This window comes from Rattus norvegicus, chromosome X (assembly GCF_021556685.1).
Source record: "Rattus norvegicus strain SHRSP/BbbUtx chromosome X, alternate assembly SHRSP_T2T, whole genome shotgun sequence".
Lineage (NCBI taxonomy): Eukaryota > Metazoa > Chordata > Mammalia > Rodentia > Muridae > Rattus > Rattus norvegicus.
The window spans coordinates 57,307,452-57,333,075 of record NC_141554.1 but is presented as its reverse complement, the minus strand read 5'-3'; the positions used below and the strand labels follow the sequence as shown (position 1 = coordinate 57,333,075).

The following is a 25,624-nucleotide window of genomic DNA, read 5'->3' as shown; positions in this document are numbered from 1 at the left end:
GCATTGCATGGAGTTGGTATTAGCTTAATGCTGGATCAGCGTGGCGTCATTTGATGGGGAAAAATGTAAATTGATGCATTCAGCATTCCTCTTCCTAACACATCTCAAAGGGACTTCATAGACGGGTATAAGGCTCTTATCACCAAGAAATGTAATGGGACACACCTCTGACACTTTGTTGTATGTACTATAGTTGTATTTATTCTGTTGTATATACTACACTTTTACTATCAAATCACTACCACCTAAGATCACCATTAGCAACACAGTGACCCTGACTACCACTTAGATTTGCCATTTACTGGCTGCTTCAAGCCCATGAAGAATAACCGTGCTTTGGTAGACATGACTATTTTCTTTCTGCTTTTACTTGGGCTGAAAAATAAATTCTTGATTTGACCTTTTTGTACACTGCTCACATATAAATTAGAAAGCTGCAGAATAAAAACCACTTTATGCTCCAAATTACTCTGAAGCCTAATTAGACTATGACCTACGTGTAGTACAAAGGTTTGGAGATCCTGAGAATCCATCTTTGTTCGGCTACTAAACGAGGGTTAACTATCAAAATAGCCTTTTCATAATAATATGGCATGACCTGCCATTTATCCCCAACATGGAATCAAGAGCATAATATCTGTGGATACTCTAGCAAAACTAACATCTGGAGTAAAATGATCTGAGATGTACTCTACATCTTTTTGGTATATGCCCCACATTTTAGGGGTCTTTCTTTAATTTTTCAACCTTGGTAAGTAATTCTCTTTTTCAAGTATTGCTCTTAGAAATGAGATACCTTGTGAGGCCATTACTACCTTACCATGTATCAGCTTAACAGAGTCTCATAATTGCCAAAATCCCAGGAAAATATAAAGATAAACCAGATCATGTATTCTGTTTTAATATTTATTTCAAGAGATACATATGTTAAACAAAATAAGGGAGAATTAGAAGATTCATGGGCAAGCACTTACACAGTAATGGTAACAGATCAATTCAAGATTTATTAAATGTTTAATGCCACTGAAGCATTTATATTCAGATGGCTAAGCTTGTAAATCTCTTTGAGTTTTATTACTGCAGAGAATTTCATTGAGAACTAATTGTGTTTTAAAAAATTACTTTGGATTTTTGTTGAGACTTCAAATACTAAAATGTTTAACAGAGCATATGTACTATTCATAAAGTGGGCCAATGTTCTGGCAGTAAAAAACTGAAATGATCTTTGGATATATATTCAACATAGGAAGACCAGGTATACTAGTATATGCCTAAAATCCCAGTACTCAGGAAGAGGATGTCAAATTGCCACCATTGGGTTAGACAGTGAGATCCCATCTTTACAAAACAACCAACAAATGAAAAATGAAGCCAGTAAGAACTACTCTAATAACCTGGCAGTGAAGATGATTCTATCCATATCTTATGCCATACATCTGACTCTAGGATCCTATCTAGTAGCTAGATACTATATTTGAAAATATAAACAGAACAGGGAATACCTTGGGTTTTCTTTCTTTTTATTTCTATAGTTCTTTCAATATAAGAGATTCTTTCATTCATCTTTTACAGTTGGCTGGTGAAGCTTGTGTCTGTGATTCCTGCTCAGGTCTTATCAACTTGCAGATAATCAAAACTAACCTTTTAAGGCTATTGGTATGGGATTATATACTGCAGTTTAAAAGGTAATAAACTAAATAGGCATACTGATAGTCTATATCCCCCAAGGGATACTTCTAGTCTGTAAACTAGAGTTTAGTTGTTATCTGGAAGAAATACTTGACTATCTTGATGTATTAGTTATAGGGAGTATCTGCTATTCAAAACTTTGTCATAAGAAAAAAAAGTTCATTATTCCTAATATACTACACATACTAGCATAAAAATGTTAGTTTTTTTAGAGATGGCTTGCTCTATTTACAGTACAAGTATGGTATTACATATTTGGTAACACAATAAATGCCCATTTCATTAGAATAAAGATTCTAATTTTATGGAAATTTTATTGAATACAGAAAGCAAGCAAAATAAAACCAAATTTCTTATCTTTGATGAAATATTGACCCAAATAATTAAACCTCATTTCAGTGGAGGGGTAAAACAAGGATGTAGGATATAAACTTATATGTGTCATTGGTTATTTATCTTAAGGGAGGGAACAATGATGTCATTAACTTTACTTGACAAAAAACAAAAGATAGCATTCAAATATCAGACTATAAATGCAAGAGGTCCAAAAGAAGCCAGGATTCAAGCAATAGCAACGGGCTTCAGGTACAGTGTGACACAAAAATATGTCTATAGAAAGTATTAACTTAATCCGTTCTTAAGTGAGGATTATTGAACACAAAGGCACCATGCGCTGAACATTAGGACAGTTTTATGTGTTTCCAAGTTGGCACTGACTGCAACACATTTAGTCTCACATGCCACCACTGCCTAAGGGAGTTGTTTTCCACAGTGATTGGAATTGAGACTTTCTGGCGAAGATCCAAGACCTCAATAGCAATCTGGCACTCTTTTTTTTTTTTAATACAATTCCCAAATAAATGGTTAGCATTCAGTTGGCCAAAGGAAAGCCAGAATACTGCAGTGAAGTAGGCTTATCTTTTCTTCTCTGCAATTTCATCTCTGAAAATAAAATAATTGGCCTTAATGTGAGTTTAGGGTATTTTCACAGCTATATAATGTCATTATGGTTGTGACACTTTGACATTTGGGAACTCATCTCAGTGTCCTATATCTCAGGTAGTAGTCACTGATTCAATTCAATCTATTGGACTTTAAAAATATTTATTCACGGATGAAATATGTTCAGGGACTCAATGTTATGATGCATTTTTTCCCCCACAAAACAATGTTAAGGCAGGCACTTACCATTAAAACCAACCAAGAAGTCTCACGGACCAAGTCAGGAGCATTCAGTGCATCACTGATTCAAATTCTCTGAACTTCTCCTCCAAGCTACTATCCCCTCCCTAAAATTCTCTTCCCTCTTTTGGAAAGGACATCAGTGTACACTGAGCACCATGAAGTTTATTATAATTGCACAGGATTGGCAGAATTTCTAGTATGATGACTATTTAGGTTTTTTCAAAAAAGATTTATACTATTTTCTAATGTTTTTAACTATGTGTACTTGTGAGAAGTGGTATTTGTAAGCCCATGGAGGCTTATGGGGTCCCCTGGAGGTGGCATTACAGGTGGGTTTGAGCCTCCCAATAACAGCACTGGGAACTGAATGTGGGTCCTCTGCCAGCGCACTTAATTGCTGAGCCACCTCTCTGCAGCCCCATCACTGCCTACGTTTAAATGTATCAGGCTCTACCTGTATATCTCTTTGCTAAGGATGGGGATCTTACGCAAGAACATTCGACCTGTCCAGCTTATCTCTCAGAACAGCACATGCCATTGGCATCTCTTAGGAGAGCTTGCCTGCTTCCCACCTTCCCCTGAAAATCTTGGTTAGGGCAATCTTATTTCACTTGGACTGACACTTAACACTTTGTCACCCAGTGATCAGTTCAGTAGGTAAGTCAATGTTCAGATAGTAACATAAGATGAAGCAGCTTTCACTGTGAAAACTCAAAGTATATTCAGTGTTAATGCCACACCCTACTCATTTCAACCCTTTAAAAGACATTGAAGAAACACATCAAAACACCAACATTCTTTTTTTTAACATAATAGGTTGCTATTCTGTTTGGATCCAAATGCCAAATAAAAAGTGAGTCTTCTAAAGGGCATGTTGAGATGATGTAGCCTTTCCAGCACTGAGGCTACTAATGTGGCTTTGAAAACAGGCTTCCTGGATTCCTCCCTTGGCTCTGGCACTTTGGACACTTTGCTTACACACTCCTTGACTCAGTTACCTTAAGTGTGAAAAACAGAGTTCAGAAGAATACCTACCTCATAGGTTTGTCATGAAGATTACATGATAAATGGCAACTGCCCATAATTTTGCTTGGCACACAATACATGCTTAAACCAATCTTAGCTAAAATGGAAATGAAGGAGTGTAGGAACCAGGAAAAGAGGGGAAAAGCAAAACAAAATAAAAGGAAGTAATCATCTCAGAAGAATAACACCCAAAGACCCTGGCAGAAAATGCTCAGGTCCCGGAAATGGACGGAAGCTTTATGACTCATCAATAATGTTCAAGGTGACACTTATTTTGAATATTCTGTTTGTGTTGCAGATGGCAACAGATGCAAACTGCAAGGTTCCAACCTAGGGATTAGAAAGGATTGCCATATTTGAGAGACTTCAGTTCCCCCCACTCCTGCTGTTGTCGTCATGGAGATGACAACAGCAATGAACATTTGAGGAATTCTCCTCATGAGTTGCAAGTAGACAGGTGGCTTCCATCCTCACATGATGACAGAATGTGTAATACACACATGCGCGTGCGCACACACACAGTTCTTACACAAAAGCCAGACACAGAAAGCAGGATGAGACAGACAGAAGCCATGGCTGTGAGCCCGAGTCTCACTAACCTCTCTCATTGGCTTTCCAGGGGCATTTCTTCCTTTAATAATAGAGAGAGGAAGAGGCAGATAGATCAGAAAGGAAAAATAAAACACGCATAAATATACAGTTTTATACAAATTCGCTTCTTTTTCCAAACAGATATTGAGATGACAATTTATTTATTCCCTTAGAGAAAAAAAAATAAACAGAAAATCCCACAGACACATCTAGTCAAATAACCTTTACATACACTTAAAATCAGTGTAAACAGATAACAGGACCCAAAAGACATCATTTGTAGTAGCCATAAATTTCACACATTAAACTGGATGAAAAATCACATAGAAGGAAATTGACAAATGGGGCCATTGTTTTCAAGGGCAACTATAATAGAAACTCAAGCTTGGCATTCAACAGTCTCATAATCTTTTTACTTTTGAGTTGACAATCGATGTATTAAAACATCAAAAGTTGTTGGCTGTGTGTCAAAGCGGAACCCCACAGAGGACAGTATATGGGCTCTATACACTAGGGAATAGCATGTGTGTCCTATCTTCTAGAAGATGAGCATGTCCTGATGGGGCCAGTTTGTGAGGAACAGAAAGAAAAGAGAGGAAGGGTTAAGTCCCACTGAATGGGCAAACAACAGGATGAGATCTAAGAGTAATCTTTCCACCTCCTCCTTTTAATTCAACAAGTCTTGAGAACCGAGTATTGAGAATCAGTGGCTAAAGACTGTTCTTGTTTTACAGAGCCCTGTACCTGCATATAATTAAACCTGTTTTGCAAACAAAGTCTGCTAAGAAAATATCCCATGATAATAGTCCTAATTGGACATCCCATTTCATGTTGTATTCAGGATGTGAAAAAGCCTTTTTGATTTTAGCTATGGGAGAATTCCTCGCAGTCTTATATGAACTTTCCATATGTTGAGCAGATAAAACCAACAGCTGTGAAAGACCCTATCCAGCATTAACTTTCCCCCCAACTCACCATGCTCAGTGGCTCCCATTCTCAGTGGCTTTACAACTAATTATCTCCAATTCCAAAATCACTACTCTAGAATGTAGGTAGGAAATGGAAATCAAACCTTTAACAACTCACATTTCAGGCTTCAAACTTGGGATGTACAAGTAAAGGTTTTTCCAAGTGGAACTTCTCTCGGTTCTTTTTTTTTTTTCCTTCTGAATTTTACCAAGAGATTTAAAGGTTATAGTAACTGATATTTGGCCAGGTAAAACTATGCATTCATGTTGTTCCTCAAGCCAGGGACAAGAGAGAAAAATGGGTACAAGTTCTCCCTCAGTAGTGTGTATTACCAGAAGCAAACACAGAGGACAGGGAGAGAGGTGTGAACATTATTTCAGATTTCATGGTTCAAATAAAACCTAGTACGAATTACTTTTCCTTTAGGACTTTCTGTTAAGATTTTTCTTTTAAAAAATGTTAAGAATCTTTGTTGTTCAGAGCTCTATTGTCTGGCAGCAGAATCAATTCTCTTCGAAGGCTGTGGGCTTATGAAGGATAGGGCCTACATCTCCGCCACTACTCAGTCTTATGTGCTCTACCTAAAATGCTCCTGGTATTTTATCAGCGTTGATGAAACTGAATCAATCTTGATTGTCAACCTGAAATTCCTGGAAAGAAGGAACATCCATGAGACTGGATTGCTAGCAGTTTTATGGGGCACTTTGTTGATTGATGGAAACTAGTGTTGGAGGGTCCAGCTCAGTGGAGGTGGTACTCTCCCTAGGCAGGTGAGCCCAATGTGTTTAAGAATAATAGGTGAATGTGAGCTTGGAAGAAAGACATTAACCGGTGTTCCTCTATGGTTTCTGCTTCAGCTCCTCTCTCTAGATTTCTGTGTTAGCATCCACTGATAATACGCTATAAAGCATCAAATAAAATAAACCCTTTACTCATGCAAGTTGCTTTTGGCTAGTGTTTTATTGCATCAACAGAGAACCAAGTAGAATATTATAGTATCAGTGAAGACATGGTCAAGAGTCTTTCCTGTGTTATCAGTAACCTGGATATGAGTCCTACCTCTGTAGTGGTTCTCAACCTTCTTAACATTGCATCACCTTAATACAGTTCCTCCTGTTGTGGAAACCCCAACCACAAAAATATTTTTTATCACTTCATAACTGTAATGTTGCTACTGTTATAAATCATAATGTCAATATGTGATATGCAGAGTATCTGATATGCATGCAACCTCTGTGAAAGGATCCTTTGACCCCAAAAGGGTTTGCAACCTACAGGTTGAGAACTGCTGCTTTAGAGGTTAGATTCCAAAGGCTGAAAATTCTTTGGTTTACTTTTAAACTTCAGAACATTAGCAAGGACAGAGTTGTAAGAAAACTATATGATTTATTTCCAAAATTTTATTGTGACCAAGGTTATAGATCTTTATTAATTTTATACTGAGCCATATTCACATCATTGCCAAGTGGTTATTGCTAAAAATGATGCAGTCATCAGTATTTGATCTGTCCTGGGTACTTTTTCAGAAGGCTTATTGTATGAAATCCTAATTTCTTTCTAAATAAATCTTCTCTTGACACTTGGTTATCTGTAGGTTCACAAATAGTCTACAAAAGAAAAGGATCCTTTTCTTGAGCTAGAAGTCAATGTTTTCTAGTATACTAAAGATAGTTCTTCACTGACAAAATACAAATTACTTGGTTGCAACATTTTAAAATGCAAGTATCCACTTGAAGTTTTTATTTCATAAATATGTTCTTTAGAATCATTCCATAGATCTTCGGTTAGGATGTCCTTCTGGCAATGTGATATGTTATCAGGAAATGAATCAAGAGAAAAGGGAAGTGTGCTGGGGCAGTCCGAGGTATAAATCAGGGCCTTGGTTGGGTCTGAGAAAGTCTAGTTTCCTGAGGCAACAAGAATTTGAGATTATTGACTGGAACTCATAGTTTCAGAGAAAAGAATTGGCAAAAAGTATTGTCTTCTAGGTGCCTTCAGCTTTCTTAGCTCACTAGTAGTTTAAGAAATAGCTAAGAATTAGGATTTAAGGTTGATAATCATTTGGAGGTTGATATTTTACTACAACTCAAACATGATTCAAATGGCTGTACTTTCCTGAATGTGCAGGCTTTCTGGAATACAGATAGAAATGCACCTCCACAGCTTCGCTGAGCTGGAAGGCTGAGCTGCCATGGAACGTGCAGGTGTGTGCACATGTAAGGAGTCTGAATGGACACAAGATCAAAGTGCAAAGCAAGGCTGACCAAGCTTTCTCTGTGAAGGTCCAGGTGGTAAATACTTTCAGATTTATAAGCCACGTGGTCTCTGTAGCAACTACTCAACTTGGTAACTACTACTCTGCTTTTAGAGAAACCATGAATTCTATACAAATGAATGGATGTGGCTATGTCCCAGTAACCTTCACTCCTACAAACAGTAGTGGGTCCCACAGGGCTCAAAATTGGTAGATTGTGGGTCTCCAGTATAAATGGATAATTTACATAACCTTTGTCCTTGTGTATAGGAAACACTGGTGCTTGCTCTGTGGTGGTGTGATATTTTTTGTCTAACTTTAAAAAAATTGTATTTTATGTTATGTGCATGGATATTTTGACTGTATGTATGTCTGTGTACTACATGCCTGTCTGTGTGCTACATGCCTGTCTGGCGCATGTGGAGGCCAGAAGAGGGCATCGGATCCCCCTGAAAACTGGCATTATAGAAGACTGTGAGTCACTCTATAGGTGCTGGGAATCAAACCAAAGTTCTTTGGAAAAGAAGCCAATGCGCTTAACTGCTGAGCTATTTCTCCAGATCCTGCCCACTTTTTTGTCTGTTTCCTTTTAATCCTGGGGATTGAACTCAGGCCCTTGATCATGCTAAGCATGTGCTCCAGCTTTATTTTTTGACTACAAAAGAGCCAGAGTAGAAGATTTCAATATTAAATAATAGCAGGGTTCAAAAAGCTGTTTGCAAGCTTGGTTATTTTGGGGCATGTGACAGAATGTATGTGAGCTTATATGGGTAGCAGTGGTATTAAAAGAAAAAGATACCATGGGCTGTTAGTGATAGTACTCTGTAGAATATCAATATGCAGGAAACTTCAGAGATAAAAGAAATCCTCAAAAAGGAGTACTTTTTTGATTTTCTTATGCACTAAACTTGTCTTTTATGATATTTATTAATCTGTATAAGGGAGCACTTCATTTTAGAAAGTCCAATACCACATCCCTAAGAAAGTACTTCTTTCATTAATGTGCACATTTGTACATAGAACTCTACATTTGAAGACCACTAAATGATCAGAGATACATGAAAAAGTGCTTAACGTGCTTAATCTTAAGTAATATGTATTTCTTGTTCTACTCATGTAGTGTTTCTATGCAATAATGTAAGTCAGCATTTTAGCATAGTGAATGTCTATTATGCTATAATTCGATGTTTATCTATGATCTGCTCCTCTTTAAGTATATGTAAACAGATTAGACAGAAACTGGCTAATGTACATTGAACACTCAATTACAAACAACTAACTATAACTAAAGGCTAACCAGGAAAGATAAAATTACAGACTTAAATGTGCACACATGGATACCTTGGATGTGCTGCAGTCTATATTGCCTAAGGTTTAGCACTAAGTGTAGAAGCATGCTGTATTTATTAATCTCAATAACAGCTTAGCAAAAACCATTTAGATAATATCAGAGGCCTAATTTAACCTGCAATGGCTATGAAAAAGGAATTTAATTTCAGTGTGCTTCTAAGCACTCTGGAAATGAAAGGTAAAGTTTAGATACCTTCTGGTCCAGGTTTAGGAGTGGCACAGATGTTGTAAATTCAAGGCATACAGTAACACACTTTATCTGTTTATTTTTTAAATTTATGACAGTTTTAATTTCTTTCTACAATAAAGCTTTTCCTCTGTTGGAAATTAACTAGCTGGGTAAAACAAACCACAAGGTGGTATTTAATAACACATTTCCACTAAATGTCAGACCTCTGGCTCTGACATCTGTTTTGAGTTACTGAAACAGCTGTGTGAAATAGCTGTATCAACCAGGAACTTCATTTGTTTCTGGTAATACAATGAAAGGAACATGGACAGATGAGTCAGAGGAAGACTACCAAGTCCTCTAAGACATTAGCTCAGTTTTGGCAGAAATTTGCATGGTAAAAAAAGATTAATTTATTTTTTAAAAACTACAGCCATGGGCAAGGAAAACTGACACAAGATAGATAAGAAAACTTTGTAACATTGGATCATAAAATCAATTTACCAGGTTGTAACCAACATTTTATTCCCAAATAAATTAAACAGAAACAGCAGACAATACATATGGCTGTCCCTTCTCTGCTACATTCCTGTTAGATGAGGAAGAGATAGCCATCCTACAAACAGGGTAGCCCTTAACCTCTCACAGAGTAGGGAAATGGGGCAGCAGGTCACGAAGCTGGGAGGAAACACGTCTATGACCTTTAAGAAAAAGGGAAGGGGTATTAAAATGTATGGTAGAGGCCGAAAGCCCTGACACCTCTAACTACCATGCAACCTTGAAGAAACAACTAATTCCTTTCTAAGAAGCAGGACACTTCAGGGATTCACTCATGGAAAATATATCTTCACTATAGAAATTGTATTATTGCCCCATGTTGGGAATGAGATCTTCAAAAGCCAAGAACTTGTACTTCCTTTGCATTTCTAATACTTTCTCTGCTACATGGTGGACACTAGTAGACTCTGCAAGGACACAGTGATAACAGCAAAAGGGAAAGCATTTTATTTTCTAACAAGTTTGGATATGGTCTTCTCATTCTAAATAATAACATCTAAGAAGAGGAGATATCTAATAGAGTTAGGATGAGGATGGGGCAAGGAGTTAGTGCAAGACAGGTAAGCATTTTATCTGCTAAAAATCAATCAGTGGTGTTCAGCATTGAAAAGATGGTTGGTACAGACATTTAAAATTAGCTTCCCTGATGGTTCCTTAGCAACGCTCTACCAGAACATTATTGCCTTTGATGTGCACTACACAACCTTCACTCACAGATCAAATAGCTAGGAAATGGCCATTGTTAACTGTCACGGAACAAAAAGATGAGGAAAACACACTACTCAAACTCACCCTCCTCGTTGTCCTTATGGAGACGAGCAGAAACCTCAGATTTCCCATCACCTTTCCTTCCTAGGCTGCCCATTAGGGGAGCTAATCCCTGAACGTGGAGCTTTCAGATTTCTCCTTTTACTTCTCCATGCTTTCCTTCTATCAGCTCACGGGTGACCGTAACTGTTTTGTTTTGCTTTGTTTTGTTTTAATAGGTTGACAGGAAGAGTTCAGGGGTGGGGGAGGTTCTGTGACCATGTCAGATAATAAACTATATCAAGAGCAATAAAATAACCCTTTGGATGAAGCAAGATGTTTGTGGCTCATACAGGTCTGCAGGAAAATTCTGTGTGCTAAAGTCCTGCTTTTATATGGGGTGCAATAATATACAAGGTCAATGTGATAGAGAAAAGAATGGCTTTTACTTTTATAAGGAAGTGAAAAGCCGATAACCTTACCTATGGAGATCTAATTATCCCGATATTAAAATGATGGCGTATGATGCAATTTTCAAACACAAAGGGCATCAGATTGCAAGCCAGAATCCCCACCACTACCACTTGCTAGCCATTTTCTGGGCCTTGCTGTGGCATACTGTAGCCTTACATCCCTGGCACAGGGAACACACAGCATTAATTTTCTCATCTGTGAAAGTCACATAATAACTGCTCTTAAAGAAAAGGTACCACATAATTAGCTCTTCACCATATGAACCAAGTAAAACACTCTAGAAGTACAAATGGAATTCTTACTTCTAGAAACAATTTGATCACTCAGGTATTTGAACTCAAAATACACTAAGCCAGAAATCTATACGAACAATAAAATCTTACCATGAACCCAAATTGGCCTTTTGTCAGTACATGTTGGCTTCCAATAGACAATAACACATCGGTTAGAATGGAGGGGATGGTGAGGTCTGAGTCCCTTCTAGCTACAGGTCCTTACCTCTTGAACTAGGGAAGGAGTTGTTGAGTTGCTCCATCACTTCTTCTAACCCTGTGCTTGTGTCCTGGGGAGGACTCAGAAGATCTTCCTCACCTTAGTGAAAGAAAAGCAAGGAAGAGCCATCACACTTCCGCCAAATGCAGACACAGGAAAGGGCCACAAAAATATTTTACAAACCATTGTATCTTCATTTTACTTTCTCACGAATATAATAACAGAAAACTTCTCAAGCAACTCCTCGAGTTTCATAATTAGGGACTACTTCCTTAATGCGTGGAAATCCTCATGGCAATTGGCCTGCTATTATTCGAGGGGAAGAAAACTTGTGCTCATGCTCACGAGTTAACATGAAGTCGATAAAACATCTTTTCTTGAAGCCCATTAACAAATGTGAACCTTTTCTGTGAGATGAACAATTATTATCAAACACTTACAGTGTGCTTCCTCAGCACAAAAGAAAAATAAGAACATGGCAGACTGGATTTACTCCATAAAGGTAATAAGAGACAAGAGGAACTGGGGTTTTTCGGTCTTTCACATTTAACAACAACAAAACTAAAGGAGCATTAAAATCAAATGTCATAAGAAGGAATAAACATTTGTATATGAACTAATAAATACTTATGTCAGTATTATAAGGATCGTAGACAGAATGCTGAGGAATTTACTCATTGTTACTTGGAATTACATTATCATCTTTTAATTGGGAATTTGTAGATATTGTGAACATCAGTGTCTCTTTACCCAACAGTTTGAGTAAGGCAAAATTGTTATGAAACTAACTTGAATTCTGAAGGTTCTTTGAAAGTTGTTTTTCATAATAATCAATCTCTTAATCATGAAAATAACTTCCTTCTAAGCTCAGTTTGTTACTTTGAAAGCAAGACCTTGTTCAAGCAAGTCAGAAATAATGAAGGGGATTAAGGGCAAGCTCATGTTCACATGTGACTGGGAAATGACTAGGGAGGTAGTGATTAAATGATTTACATATTCTTTTCATTTCCGTTGGCCTATGCCATGCTTGGATTTTCAGCTAAGAGTCTAATCCTGCATTTATTCCTGCATCTTCAAGCTTGTTTTTAAGGCACAAGCAGAAAGATTCACTGCTAAGACAAATCATATTCTAGGTGGATGTGAGTCTGCATGTCGTTCCTAGAATGGAGGGTTAAGAAGCTGTGGTGAATTAAAAAAAGCCTAATTCTGTGAGTCTTGTGCCAGAGCAAATCCCATTGAAATCCTAAGCACAGGAAAACACTGTGAAGAATGAAGTTCACAAAGAAACAAGACACTAGATTCCTCCTCCTTCTTCTCTTCTCTCTACACACATGCACACATGTGGGAGCACATAGACACACACACACACACACACACACACACACACACATTTTCAGTTTCTGTCTTCAGAAGAGAAAAAACGTGGCATTTAGTATTTCTAGTTTATTTATTCTTAATAAATTTAAGTTAAACACCTACTATCATGGAATGAATGATATATTACCAGAAGAGACACAACCCTGACCAATTGCAGGGCCAATTACATCTTTTTGTTCCACTACTAATGCAAATTTTTGTTGAACTGGGAAACATGAGGCATTTTTAATGACAGCAAGACCATGTTCCTGACAGTATGTCTTACAGATTAAATCAGAACCAGCAGAAACACTCAGCATCGTGTCAATATATCTGACAGTTTAATTACATCATATCCGAGTTCTTGGAAGTTCATTGTAAGACCCAGGTATAGTTCAATGATGTGACTGGCAGTACTGTTCCTGAATGACTTCAAGGATTAAACTGTAAAGGATAAGCAAATGATGTCAGCTAAGTTCATCTTTACAGATAAGCTATCCCGTCTCAAAAGGAAGTACCTAAGTTCAAATGTAAAATTGCCTTGTTTTAATAGAAAGCTTTTGTGATAATGGTAATTGTATCTATTCAAACATTTTTGGGGTTGTTGGAGTTTGAATGCAGGGAGCTATGTATGCACCCAGATATTGATCCAATAACCATTCTAATATCTTTAGAATACCTGATATATCCTAAATTGTATATAAACAAGTATAATCTGTTTCCTCAATTTTTCCAGATTTCTCAGGATGGCTTCCCTTACCTCTTTGTAAGAACTGAGATCAGATTTGTCACATATAGGCAGGAAAAAAAAGCAAACAGGTTAACTGACAAGTGTTTTAGCACGGAATAGATTCTATATCCGATTATACTGAGTAGTGAACCAGTTAAATGAAACCTGGATATAAAGTAATACCACTCACAGGGAAGAGGAAGAGAAGGAGGGGAAATGAGATAAAATATAAGGGTGATGATGAATATGATCAAAATCCTTTATAATAAAACTGCAATAATAATAATACCCACCACTTTATACAATTAATATATGCTTATAAATATTTTAAGAATAAATCACTAGTCATGTATCGTTAGATTGTTAGATACTGGGACAGGTTTTTTTTTTTTTTTTGTAATGCCTTTATAAGAAAGCCACACTCAAGGGGCTGGAGAGGTGGCTCAGAAGTGAATCCCATTCTTTTGTAGTACCTGAGTTCAGTTCTACACATCTATGTTAGTAGCTTCAGGAAATCCAATGCCCTCTTTGAGACCCTCATTAATTATGTAGGTGTGAAAAGGAGTGATGCACACTAAGACAAGAGTGACACACACCTGAGCCCGAGTACTAAGATCCTGAAGATATGAATCACATAGGTATATCAGGAAATAGAGCAACAGTCAAAGGAAGAGCAACTTCAAAAGCTCCTAGAAGACCAGTGTGTTTGCTTTGCTCAAAGGACAGCAAGAAGTTTACCAATATCCACAGAGTGATCTAACGCTGAGAGGAGAGCTCTTCCATGGTCCAAGAATGCCAGCTTGGCCATGAATCCTGTTGTGGTGAGTGGAATGTGAATGGATGTGACATATGGAGGAACCTAGAATGATATGAGTTGTTGCATTTGCTTATTATGTTTATGTGCCAGAAGAAGCACATGGTTCCTGACCTATGGAGGAGGGGAGACAACTTGAGCACAGCCAGGGCTGAGGTTCCACTGAGCGCCTGCACAGCTGTAGCAACCTGACAGATACAAATAAGAAACACCCAATTTGAAATGTTTTGTGGTTATTCGCAATAACTCTCACTGATTCTCAACAGATAAGAATAGCATTTAAAGAGACAGAAATGATAATTACCACAACTTGATCACTGTCACTGCATGTTATATATGTGAACCGAGTCATGATATGAAACCCCATAACTAATGGTAAATACATATCAAGTTGGAAGTAAAGGTCAAAAAATATAATCATATACTATGTTTTAATTTGCCGCCCAGCAAGATAGCAAAATTTACAGTTTGCCTAATAATACACTATGCAACTATAATATAAAAGGCAACCCAGAATGTTCTAATTATAATAGCCACAGTCAGGACAAGCTTGATAACTACTATTTTTTTCCTCATTTATCTTATCTTCTCATGAACATGCCTAAACATTCTTTTTTAAGTTATTAACAATATTATCCGGGTTTATTTGAAGCTAAGGATTACAAATGACTGTATCTGGGCAAATTATTTTCTTTTTAAACATGGAACCGTGCCTCAGCAAATTATTTCTTTCTTACAAAAGGGAAACATGTGAACACACATAATCACCATGACATGACTAGTTACTGAATACATTTGCAGCACTGACCCACTTAGGGAAAGTGAGTTGTTTTTCAAAATTGGTCTAATGAGGGATTCTATGACATGGAATATTTCTCCTATCTTCCATTTAAAACTATTGGGATATAGTTTATTTAACCTGTAATTTCTGCTGGTCTACACTCTTAAAAAAAAAAGAATATGCCCATCATTTGAGAAGGTGATTTTGACCATTTTTACCCTCATATCATTACAATGTCTTGTCTTTCTTGATTCTTCCTATTTTTTTAATAGAAAAGGCACTAAGAATTATCTACTACTGCATGCATATGTTGGTCCAACTATGTTTCATAGCCTAACTGAAAACAGATGCTTTCAGTTTTATATATGTTACATATGTGCTCTTGAATATCAGTTGGTCAGCTTTAACTTATGATAAAAGATACTCAAATTAAAATATCTCAAAGATACCAATTTCTCCCCTGTCTACCAAAAACATATTATGCTTGGGGCTAGAGAAATGAATTGGCAGTTAAAGCAATGGCTGCTCTTCCTGAGGTCTGGTTCCTAGCACACAAATGGTGGCTCACGTGTGTCCATAACTCCAGTTTCAGGAAACCTAACATTCTGTTTTGGCCTCTGAAGATAGCAGACATGCATATAGTTCTGGTGGTTTGAATAAAAATGGCCCCGATAGGCCCAAAGGGCACTATTACAAGGTGTAGCCTTGTTGGAGGAAATGCGTCACTGGGGGAGCTTTGAGGTTTCAGAAGATGAAGCCATGCCCAGTGGCTCTCTCTCTCTCTCTCTCTCTCTCTGTTGCCTACGGAGTCAGATGTAGAACTCACAGCTACCTCCCCAGTAGCATGCCTGCTTGGATGCTGCTGTCCTTCTGACCATGATGATAATGGACTAAACCTCTGAACCTGTAAGCCAGCCCCAGTGAAATATTTTCTTTATAAGAGTTGCCTTGCTCATGGTGCTTTGTCACAGCAAAATAAAGCCTAACTAAGAGAATGGTGCATAAATATACATGCCGGCAAGACACACACACACACACACACACACACACACACACACACACACACAGACGGAATAAAAAAATAATTTTTTTGTGCTGGATTTCCGAAAGAGTAAAGCCACCAAGCACTTTACTGCAGGTTTGTTGTCCTGAGAGTGATGAATTGGGACAGGAAAATGATCAAGAAATTGGAAATGTCTTTAAAGAGTTTAAGATCTATGGTATTCTTGGCAGGGAAGGGAGAGGCAAAGATTAAAACAGAGACTGAAGGAACACCCATTCAGAGCCTGCCCCACATGTGGCCCATACATATACAGCCACCCAATTAGACAAGATGGATGAAGCAAAGAAGTGCAGACCGACAGGAGCCGGATGTAGATCGCTCCTGAGAGACACAGCCAGAATACAGCAAATACAGAGGCGAATGCCAGCAGCAAACCACTGAACTGAGAATAGGACCCCCGTTGAAGGAATCAGAGAAAGAACTGGAAGAGCTTGAAGGGGCTCGTGACCCCAAAAGTACAACAATGCCAAGCAACCAGAGCTTCCAGGGACTAAGCCACTACCTAAATACTATACATGGACTGACCCTGGACTCTGACCCCATAGGTAGCAATGAATATCCTAGTAAGAGCACCAGTGGAAGGGGAAGCTCTGGGTCCTGCTAAGACTGAACCCCCAGTGAACTAGTCTATGGGGGGAGGGCGGCAATGGGGGGAGGGTTGGGAGGGGAACACCCATAAGGAAGGGGAGGGGGGAGGGGGATGTTTGCCCGGAAACCGGGAAAGGGAATAACACTCGAAATGTATATAAGAAATACTCAAGTTAATAAAAAAAAAAAGATCTATGGTATTCAATAAAGGGAAAAGAAATGCAAATAATTGTTTGTGGAGGGGAGACCATGAAGGGGGACATTTGAAATGTAAATAAATAAAATAATCAATGAAAGAGAAATGCAAATAATTGCCTGCCATACAGAATATAATTACATGATATAATGCAAGTCAAAACTATATAGTGTATGATGAAGTTACAAAGGAAGATACATTGTGGGGCAAAAGAATAATCTATTTCAGGTTAGGAAAAAGCATTGTTTCCACATTAAAGAATTAGGAATTGATTGGTGGGCAAATCCGGCTTTAGTCTAGGAATAGAATGATAGGATCTAAATAGCTGCAGTAACTAGAACACCTGGGAAGGAAGAGAGGGAAGCCAAAGAAAGAGAAACCAATTGAGACAGTATGCACATGTATTAAAGTAGTAGATGACAAAGAGCTGAGTTGGGGCAGAAGCAGCTGACATGAAGAGTTCAACTTTTTTTCCTACAAGAATGAAAACAGTCTTTCCTTTATGACTGGTGGAAGAATACAGTGATCGAAAGGAGTAAAAAGGAAAAAAGTGGAAAATTGTCACAGACATTTCAAAACGCACTGATGGATGATGTCTGGGCCAGAACTCTGGGCATAGAATAATCAACATAGTAGTAGGCAAATAGAAGGAAATCCCAAGAAGAATGAAGAAGAGGATAGAGAGTGACCCTTAAAGTAGACCTGGATGTAGCTCACTGAAGAGTATTGCACATCATTTACATGGTAGCTCTGCATAAAATATTTAGCAGGAACAGACTCAGAAGGAAGCAGGCAGGCAGATACCACTTAAAAACCATTCCACAAACACCTGGTTTTGAACAAGTAAAGTTGCCTAGAAAAGTATTTTAAGATTGAAGGAGACTGCAGAGACTTGACAGTGATATGGAAAGCATGATCTTTCATTGGATCTTGAATAATAATAATAATAATAATAATAATAATGATGATGATGATGATGATGATAATGAAAATGATAATAATAATAATCTATACAGAATGTTATTGGCAGAATTGAAGATATCATAGTTGAAGCAGCAACAGTTACTTGATTTTATTTTGTGGTGCTACACATTGAATTCAGGGCCTTGCACATACCAGATGAAATCTCTACCAGTGATTTACAGTCCTGGGACCAATGTTTATTGCCTGAGTAGTAATTTTATGTTGGTTATGTAAGACAATATCTTTCATCTTGAAAGAAGATATGTTTTCAAGCCTTTTGGGCAAAATGTTCTTTTATGTGAAACAGACATTAAATAGGTCACTGAAATAAAATAAACCAACAATTATATAAATGTAAGTATGATGGATATGCACATAAAATATGAATAAAACAATGCAGAGTATGTAAAGATGTCATCTTAGAGACATATAAAAATAGATGTCCATATAAACAAAACATTAATCTAAGGATACATAAATAAATGGATATATAGCAACTGTGGCAAAATGTTGAATTAATTACAATTTTGTTGCAAACCTGGAGTTTTTCCTAAATGAAAAACAGAAAAAAGAGGTCATATAAATTACAAATATTAACAATAAAATCTGTTTTTAATGTTTTGGAAATGTCTGATATTTTAAATAAAGCAGAAAACACATTTGGAAGAGTGGGTTTGAGAAGGTAAGGACTTATTGACTTTGAAGAATTCTTCTTATATTTTTGGTTGTGAGCCTAGCCTTTAACGGCTGAGCCATCTCTCCAGCCCGACTTTGAAGAATTCTTAGGAATGCATTTGCCTGAGGATACAGAGGTATAAATATCAAAAAAGGACTAATTTTGTCCATTTATATTTGTCTCTTCCAGTAAAATGTAAATTCCATTAGCATAATCTCCCAATAACAACTGTATAGAATACAAACAATGCCAAAAGCCTTTTAAGTAAGAAGTACTTTGTGCTCAGAGAGATACAGTGGTCCCTCTGGATCTGTCAGGGGTGGGGGTGGTTAAAGGATCAAAATGACTGCTAAAATGCCCCTTAAATCAAGTACTTTCATAGAAACAATATGCATCTTTCCATATACTTTAAATTATTTCTATATTACTGGTAATGCCCAATACAATGTAAATGCTATGTAACTAGTTGTTATATTGTTATTAAATTCAGGAAATAATGATCCAAAGAGATCTATATGCTTCATTACAAATGGACACCTTCCCCAAATATTTCTAAATTTGGTTGGTTAAATCTATGATATGGAATTTGCACATAAGGATGGATAAAAATAGTTGAATTCTTAGATAAATAACTTGGTATGACTTCAGCACTGAATTGAAGCTGTATATTCAAAGAATACTATCTTCATCGAAAATATAACTCAGCCAATCTCATCCTTACCACATCTCAAAGGTTCAAAATACAAGAACATTTATCACAGTTATTTAAACACCTGGGACCATCATTTTAAAAGTTCCCCTATTCCCCTTTATTAAATAAAGTTGGTTTACCCAGTTCAAGAAAAAGCACCTTTGAATTTAGTCTTTTCTTTCAAAAAACAACCTTGCAACATATCCTATCAATTTTATATGGGCAAGTTAGCTCTTATCCTAACTTAGGCACTAGCGTATAGCACTTCTATCCCTGTGTTCAGTTCTGCCAGAGCATTCTTGGTTCTACAAATCATCAGCACCACAGTTTGCTACGTACTTTACCTCGAGTGCTCTAACAGGTATGCTGCCTCTTAGGTGTTAACAACCTAAATCATTAATACTTCTAAGCATCCGGAGTTCTGAGGCTCATAGCTAAAATTCATGATTTAATCTCTCAAGCATTACTTCAAAAGGACAGGAAAACCCTAAAGTAGGAAACAACAGAGATACTAAAGATCATTTGTTTTCAGGATTCATTGACTTCTCAAAGGTGTACAGTATGTTTTCATGCTCTACGCTGTCATTTTCACTTCCATTAGTCCATTAGCTGTACTCAGATTTCATGTACCAAAAGAGATTCTCATGGAGATTTCCCTAAATCTCTAACGTGTAATAAAGAAAAGCACCACAAACGTATCCTCTCCTGTCTATGAACAACTGGACCCTGGCTGCCCTATAACGTTTGCCTTCTTAGGAGCTGGAGGGGTCCTCCACCCTGGTGGAAATTTTTGAACATCACTGGATTTGCTTCGACTATTCTCTCCTCAGGCATCCTTATCTTCTTAGACCCCTCATCTACCTTCTTCAACATCTGTGACTCTCTATAATCACTCCAATGGTCTCAGCACCCTGCTGATTGAATTGCTCCATCCTGGCTCTATTCCAGCCTGAGCTGTACATAATCTGACCTTTTCGGTGATCTCCATGCACCAGGCTTCCAAGCTGAGTGGGAACTTATACTTCCAATGCTTAAATATAGGAAGAACTTGAAACCATGCCTAATACCCCATTTGTTCAACTGCCTTGACCACAGTCCCACTCCTCTGACCTCAATCCATCTATTCTCATTCTCTCTCTACCCCCCTCATTTTCTGAGATATTGTCTCACTATATAGCCCTGGGTGGCCTAGAATTCACCATATAAACCAAACTGGCCTAGAACTTACAGCAATCGCTCTGCCTCTGCTTCCCAACTCTTGGGATTGCAAGTGTGAGCCACCACACCCAGCTTCACCTTAATCTCTTGGTCTTCACACTAACACATTTCTACCTTCGACCTTATTTTTTATGCCCAAAGAGATCCACACTTTGTGTCTCTTTAGTCCATGAATCATCTCAAGTATGAATTCCTACACCAGGCTTTGAATGCAAACAACAAAGAAGTCTGTGTGTGAGTTAATAAGAATTTGAGGGGCTGTTGTTTTTAAGCTGTGGCGTCACTCACTTCCTCAGTCACATCTCAAATGGATCCTCCCCCATCTCTGGCTCCAGATATCTAGGACGGCAGTCATGGTATTCCATGAAAATCTTCCAGGAAATAGTGGGAATCCCAAGGAAAATTAGGTTAGGGCTCAAGGAAAAGAAATACAGTCATGGGGTTGATTCATGCGTACTCACTCATAAAAGAGGAGAAATGAAGGAAACAGATCAAATTCTGGTGGAATTCATTAAACATGACTATCTAACAGCACAAGACAAAGAATAAACACTCCCTAACAAGTGCTGCCATAACCATTCATGACACTGAAGTATAGCTTCTGCCTTGTACTCTTATGTTATCATGTAGGCAACACCAATTACAGCTTTCATAGAACCCAGTTCTGTGCAGAGGTTCCCAAAGAAGAATAAATGACATAAGACCATGCTAACCACTTAACATTTCATCCCCAAATTCAATTAACTCTGTCTTAAGCCCTCATTCCTACTTGGGATTTGTGAGGTTTACCTGTCAACGTGGCAGAATCTAGAAGACTATATGTAGGCATGTCTGTGAGGAAGCTTTAGACTAGGTTAACTGAACTGGGAAGACCCATCCTAAATGCAGGCGATATCTTTTCATTGACTAGGCTTCTGGTCTGACTATAAAAAGGAGAATGTGAGCTAGGGACCCGCATTCATCTCTTCCTATTTCCTAACAGGGGATCTAACATGAGCAGCTTTCTGGAGCTTCTGCACTCATGCCTTCCCCACTGTGATAGACTGTACCCTCAATCTAAGCCAAAAGAAGCCCTTTCACCCTCAAGCTGCTTTCCTCAGGTATTTATCTCAGCAATGGGAAAACCAAAACAAAGTGTTCTAAAAGTTTCTTTCCTTAATTTTCATTTCTTTTCACTGATCAACTTCTCAGATTCTCTGAAACTGCTTTCTCTGAAGTGATCCATCACTCATAATGATCTCATTGGCTGTAATTAACTTTCTTCTTCATTTAGATTTCATCCTTTTGAGCATATCTTCCTCAACGTTGTATCTACTTCTCTGTTCTTCACCACACCATTATTCAAATAGAGGTTGTCTATTTAGTGTTAATTGTCAACATGACACAGTTTAGGGTCACCTAAGGAGAGAATCTCAATTCAAGTATTGCCTGGATAGGCTGGCTGGAAAGGATGTCTAAGGGGGATCTTGTTGATTGTTAATTGATGTAGGAGGGCCCAGCTTACTGTCTGCAGCACCATTCATGGGCAAAAAGGCCCTGGCCTTTATTAGAAAGCTAGCTAAGTGTGGGTCTATGCACCAAAAAGCAGAATTCCTCAGTAGTTTTTGCTTCGAGTTCCTGTTTAAGTTCTTGCCCTGACCTCTCAGTGATAGACTGTAAGCTATAAACTGAAATAAACACTTCCTCCCCTACACTGACTTAGGTCATGGCTTTTGTCATAGCAACAGAAAGAAAAACAGAACCAAAAGACTTCCACAAAGTATTGCATCCAGATACCTTTGTAATATATTTCTTGTCTCCTATCCTTCAGCAGTCAAATCCATGGATGTGTAATTTAATTCTGGAAGTCTGATGTTTTCTTAAATGCATTACAAAACAATCAAAATGTACTCCTGGGGGGGTTGGCTAGAGAGACGGTTCAGTGGTTGAGAGTGTTTGCTCCTCTTGCAGAGGAGCAGATCTCAGTTTCCAGCAACTGTGTCAACTGGCATACACATATACATACAAATAATAACATACATAGCTTAGAAACTATATATATATATATATATATATATATATATATATATATATATATATATATATATCCTGGGGTTGGGGTATAGTATAGTTCTGTGGTAAAATACTTGCATAATACATTGAAAACCCTATGTATAGCTCAGGGAAAGGGGAAAAATACTTGATTCTATATTGGCAACAAATCTCTCTTCATTTCTTCTTGACAATTTGCAGTCAGACCCTAGGTCCTAGAAACTATCTACATGCAGCAGTATCATAGATGCCCCCTCCCATTTCTGTAAATGTAGACCCTGTCCAGAATTCATATATCTTGGCCTGAACAAATACCTCCTAACTGCTGTATACATCTAGAAAAGGTTTTCTTTGGGCAGATGCAGGCTTCAAATACATCTTCTAAGAAATATCTTTTCAAATATTCTTACGTATGATATGATATTCAAAAGTTTCCTAAAATAAAATGAGTTAAGCATCCCTAAAATATGATTCTACTTTTCCCCTGCAGAGCAATTTCTCTCTACATCGCTTTTCATACTATCTTTCTAGTTAATTAATCACACGAGTTGCTCTAAGGCATATGTGACACAGGTGTGGCTTCACAATTTGTACTGGTAGCAAAACAGTACACTACAGTACACTAAAAGTAATTCTAGAAGGAGCTGATACTTACCCATAGATTCTGAAGTTTGACTGCCAACCACTCGGAGCAGCATAGGCTGACTGCTATCTGACCTCTGCAGCGAGGTAGAAGGAGAGGACACCGTGGTGCCATTCACCTTGGCCTCAGCCTGGGGCTAAAGGATGCAACGGAAGAATATTATTTTCCATAATAAACTCACAAACACTATAGGAATACTATAGACTCAAAAAATCAGATTGTTATAGACACCCAGGACTCAGACATTATTACCAATCCTACTTAGAAAATTCTCAGAAATTGAAGAACGCGTGATATTTTATTGTAGATATAATCCATGCATATATCTTTGCAGCTGAACTGTCTTCAGTTATAAAAGTGCAGAGAAATATAGATATGGTCAAACAAGATTTAAGACACAAAATTAAAAGGCTAAATGATTGAGAAGATCAAGTGAGAACAGCGTACATATAAAAGCCGTGAAGTATAAAGAACCACAATAGAAATGAACATTATTTTAATATTTAAATTCTTAGAAAACCTAGAGCATGTCTGGCTGGGGTCTGTTTTAATGCTATATCTTCCTAGGCTCCCAGCGGATGTGTAAATATTTAAATTACATGTTAGTGATTTGGAGAGGAAAAGAGCCTCAAGGTATACCACGAAGAAACGACTGACATTTCCTTATGAAATGCATTTCCAAGTGGTAAAACAAATGAACAGAAAGCAATCCCCAGACCAAAATCACATCGGGAGAGGAAAGGATGTCAAAGACATATTGAAAAGTACTTTAAAGTTGAAGTCCAAGCACCTGAGTTCTGTCTTTTGGTTTTGTTTAAAGGAGGAATGTGAAAGTTTGGAACTAGCCATCTTAGAGAGGTGGGGATGCCTTACTTGCTCCAGGAGCTGCCTCAGTCTATGTAACTGAGACTCCAGTTGTTTATTGTGGTCTTCCAGGATTTGCATCCTGGCTTCCAGACGTCCTTTGTGTTGGCGCAGTAGCTTGGCCTCAGCAATGAGTTCAGCATCCCTGGGACTCTGGGGAGAGGTGGGCATCATCTCAGGAGGAGACGGCAGTGGGGACAGGCCTTTATGCTCATGCTGCTGCTTCAGACGATCATATTCTGCTTGCAGATTTCTGTAGGTATCAGAAGTTAAGAAAGAAGAGGAAAACAATTTAGCCTCATCAGTAGATTTCATATCTCTGGCATACAGATGAAACTGACCACCACAAAACGACAGTGAACAAAAGAGAGGCACTAATGAATGGTTTGTATGAGGATGATCTTACCGATGTTAAAGGAACAAAATAAAATTGGAAGCTTTTGACTGGTGTGTGAGGAGAGATGTTTCTCAATTTTTTATGTCATACTAAAAGTCTCATGGGTGCTATGTTCAGATAAGGAAGCATCAGAAGATTTAATCATTTTGTAAATATTTCTTTCTAATGGGAGATTAAAATTTTATGCCTCGATTAAAACTTTTTCTTTAGAAAAAATCAAAGTATCAACAGAAATGTAGAATACACACACACACATGCACATACGCACGCATGCACACATGTACATACACTCACACACACATACAGAGTATGACCATGTGTACCTATCACCCAGCTTTAATAAACTTAACACCTGCCATAATCTGCCATAAACTGTGGCAGCCAAACCTGAAGCTACCCCAATGTACCTTATCAATCCCATACCATTCTCTCCTCAGCATCACTGCTAAAAAGATAATGCCATAGTGAATTCTATGTCCATCAATACCATGCATGTAGTCCTGTGTTACCTTGAAATTATGATGCTATTACTGTCTATTCTTAGGGAAAAATAGTCGCTTTGCATGATTCAATCTAGCATCATTCCTTTGCATGTTCTTAAATATTTCATTTAAGAACTTTCTGCTGAAGAATATACATACCGTTATAAGTTGCTCTGGCCTTCAACATCATTTCTGCAGCTGTATCCATGTCGGTACAAAATAGTGACTTTATTGCTATAAGGTTTTATCTTGTTGCTTGAATATGTCCAAGTTTTCAGTTTCCCACTATTACAAACCATGATGTAATGAACTTCCTTAACAGCAGTCTCTTTGGAAACCAGTTTAAAGGATTCTATAAATATACATCTTGATATAGGAGTTAGGGGTCTGTGTAAATGCTTCATATGCTGCACCAAAGTGGTCTCATAAATGGTTTTACCAATGCACTCTCTTAGCAGTAGTGAATGTAACATTCTCTTTGCCACACACTCTCATAAAAATAAAACCTTGGAATTACCAAACCTTCATACCTTTGACCATCTGATAGCTATATTTTAATCTTCACATTTCTGATCACTGGTGAGTTGAACTTCTGTCATAACTGACTGTTGATGGTTAATGTGAAAT

The 25,624-nt window shown here is 37.7% G+C and overlaps 1 protein-coding gene across 13 annotated transcripts in view; it reads right to left on the bottom strand.

Annotated features, from left to right (window-relative positions):
- Positions 1–25,624, bottom strand: part of Dmd (dystrophin) — a 2,349,574-nt gene that overhangs the window by 2,728 nt on the left and 2,321,222 nt on the right. For 8 of the 13 annotated variants that reach the window (XM_087599109.1, XM_087599108.1, XM_087599110.1 and 5 more), the window contains 3 exons: positions 24,128–24,371; positions 23,267–23,390; positions 11,511–11,603 (listed from right to left, as the gene is read on the bottom strand). In XM_087599109.1, the coding sequence (XP_087455235.1) occupies positions 11,511–11,603; positions 23,267–23,390; positions 24,128–24,371 (461 nt within the window). 13 annotated transcript variants of the gene reach the window in all.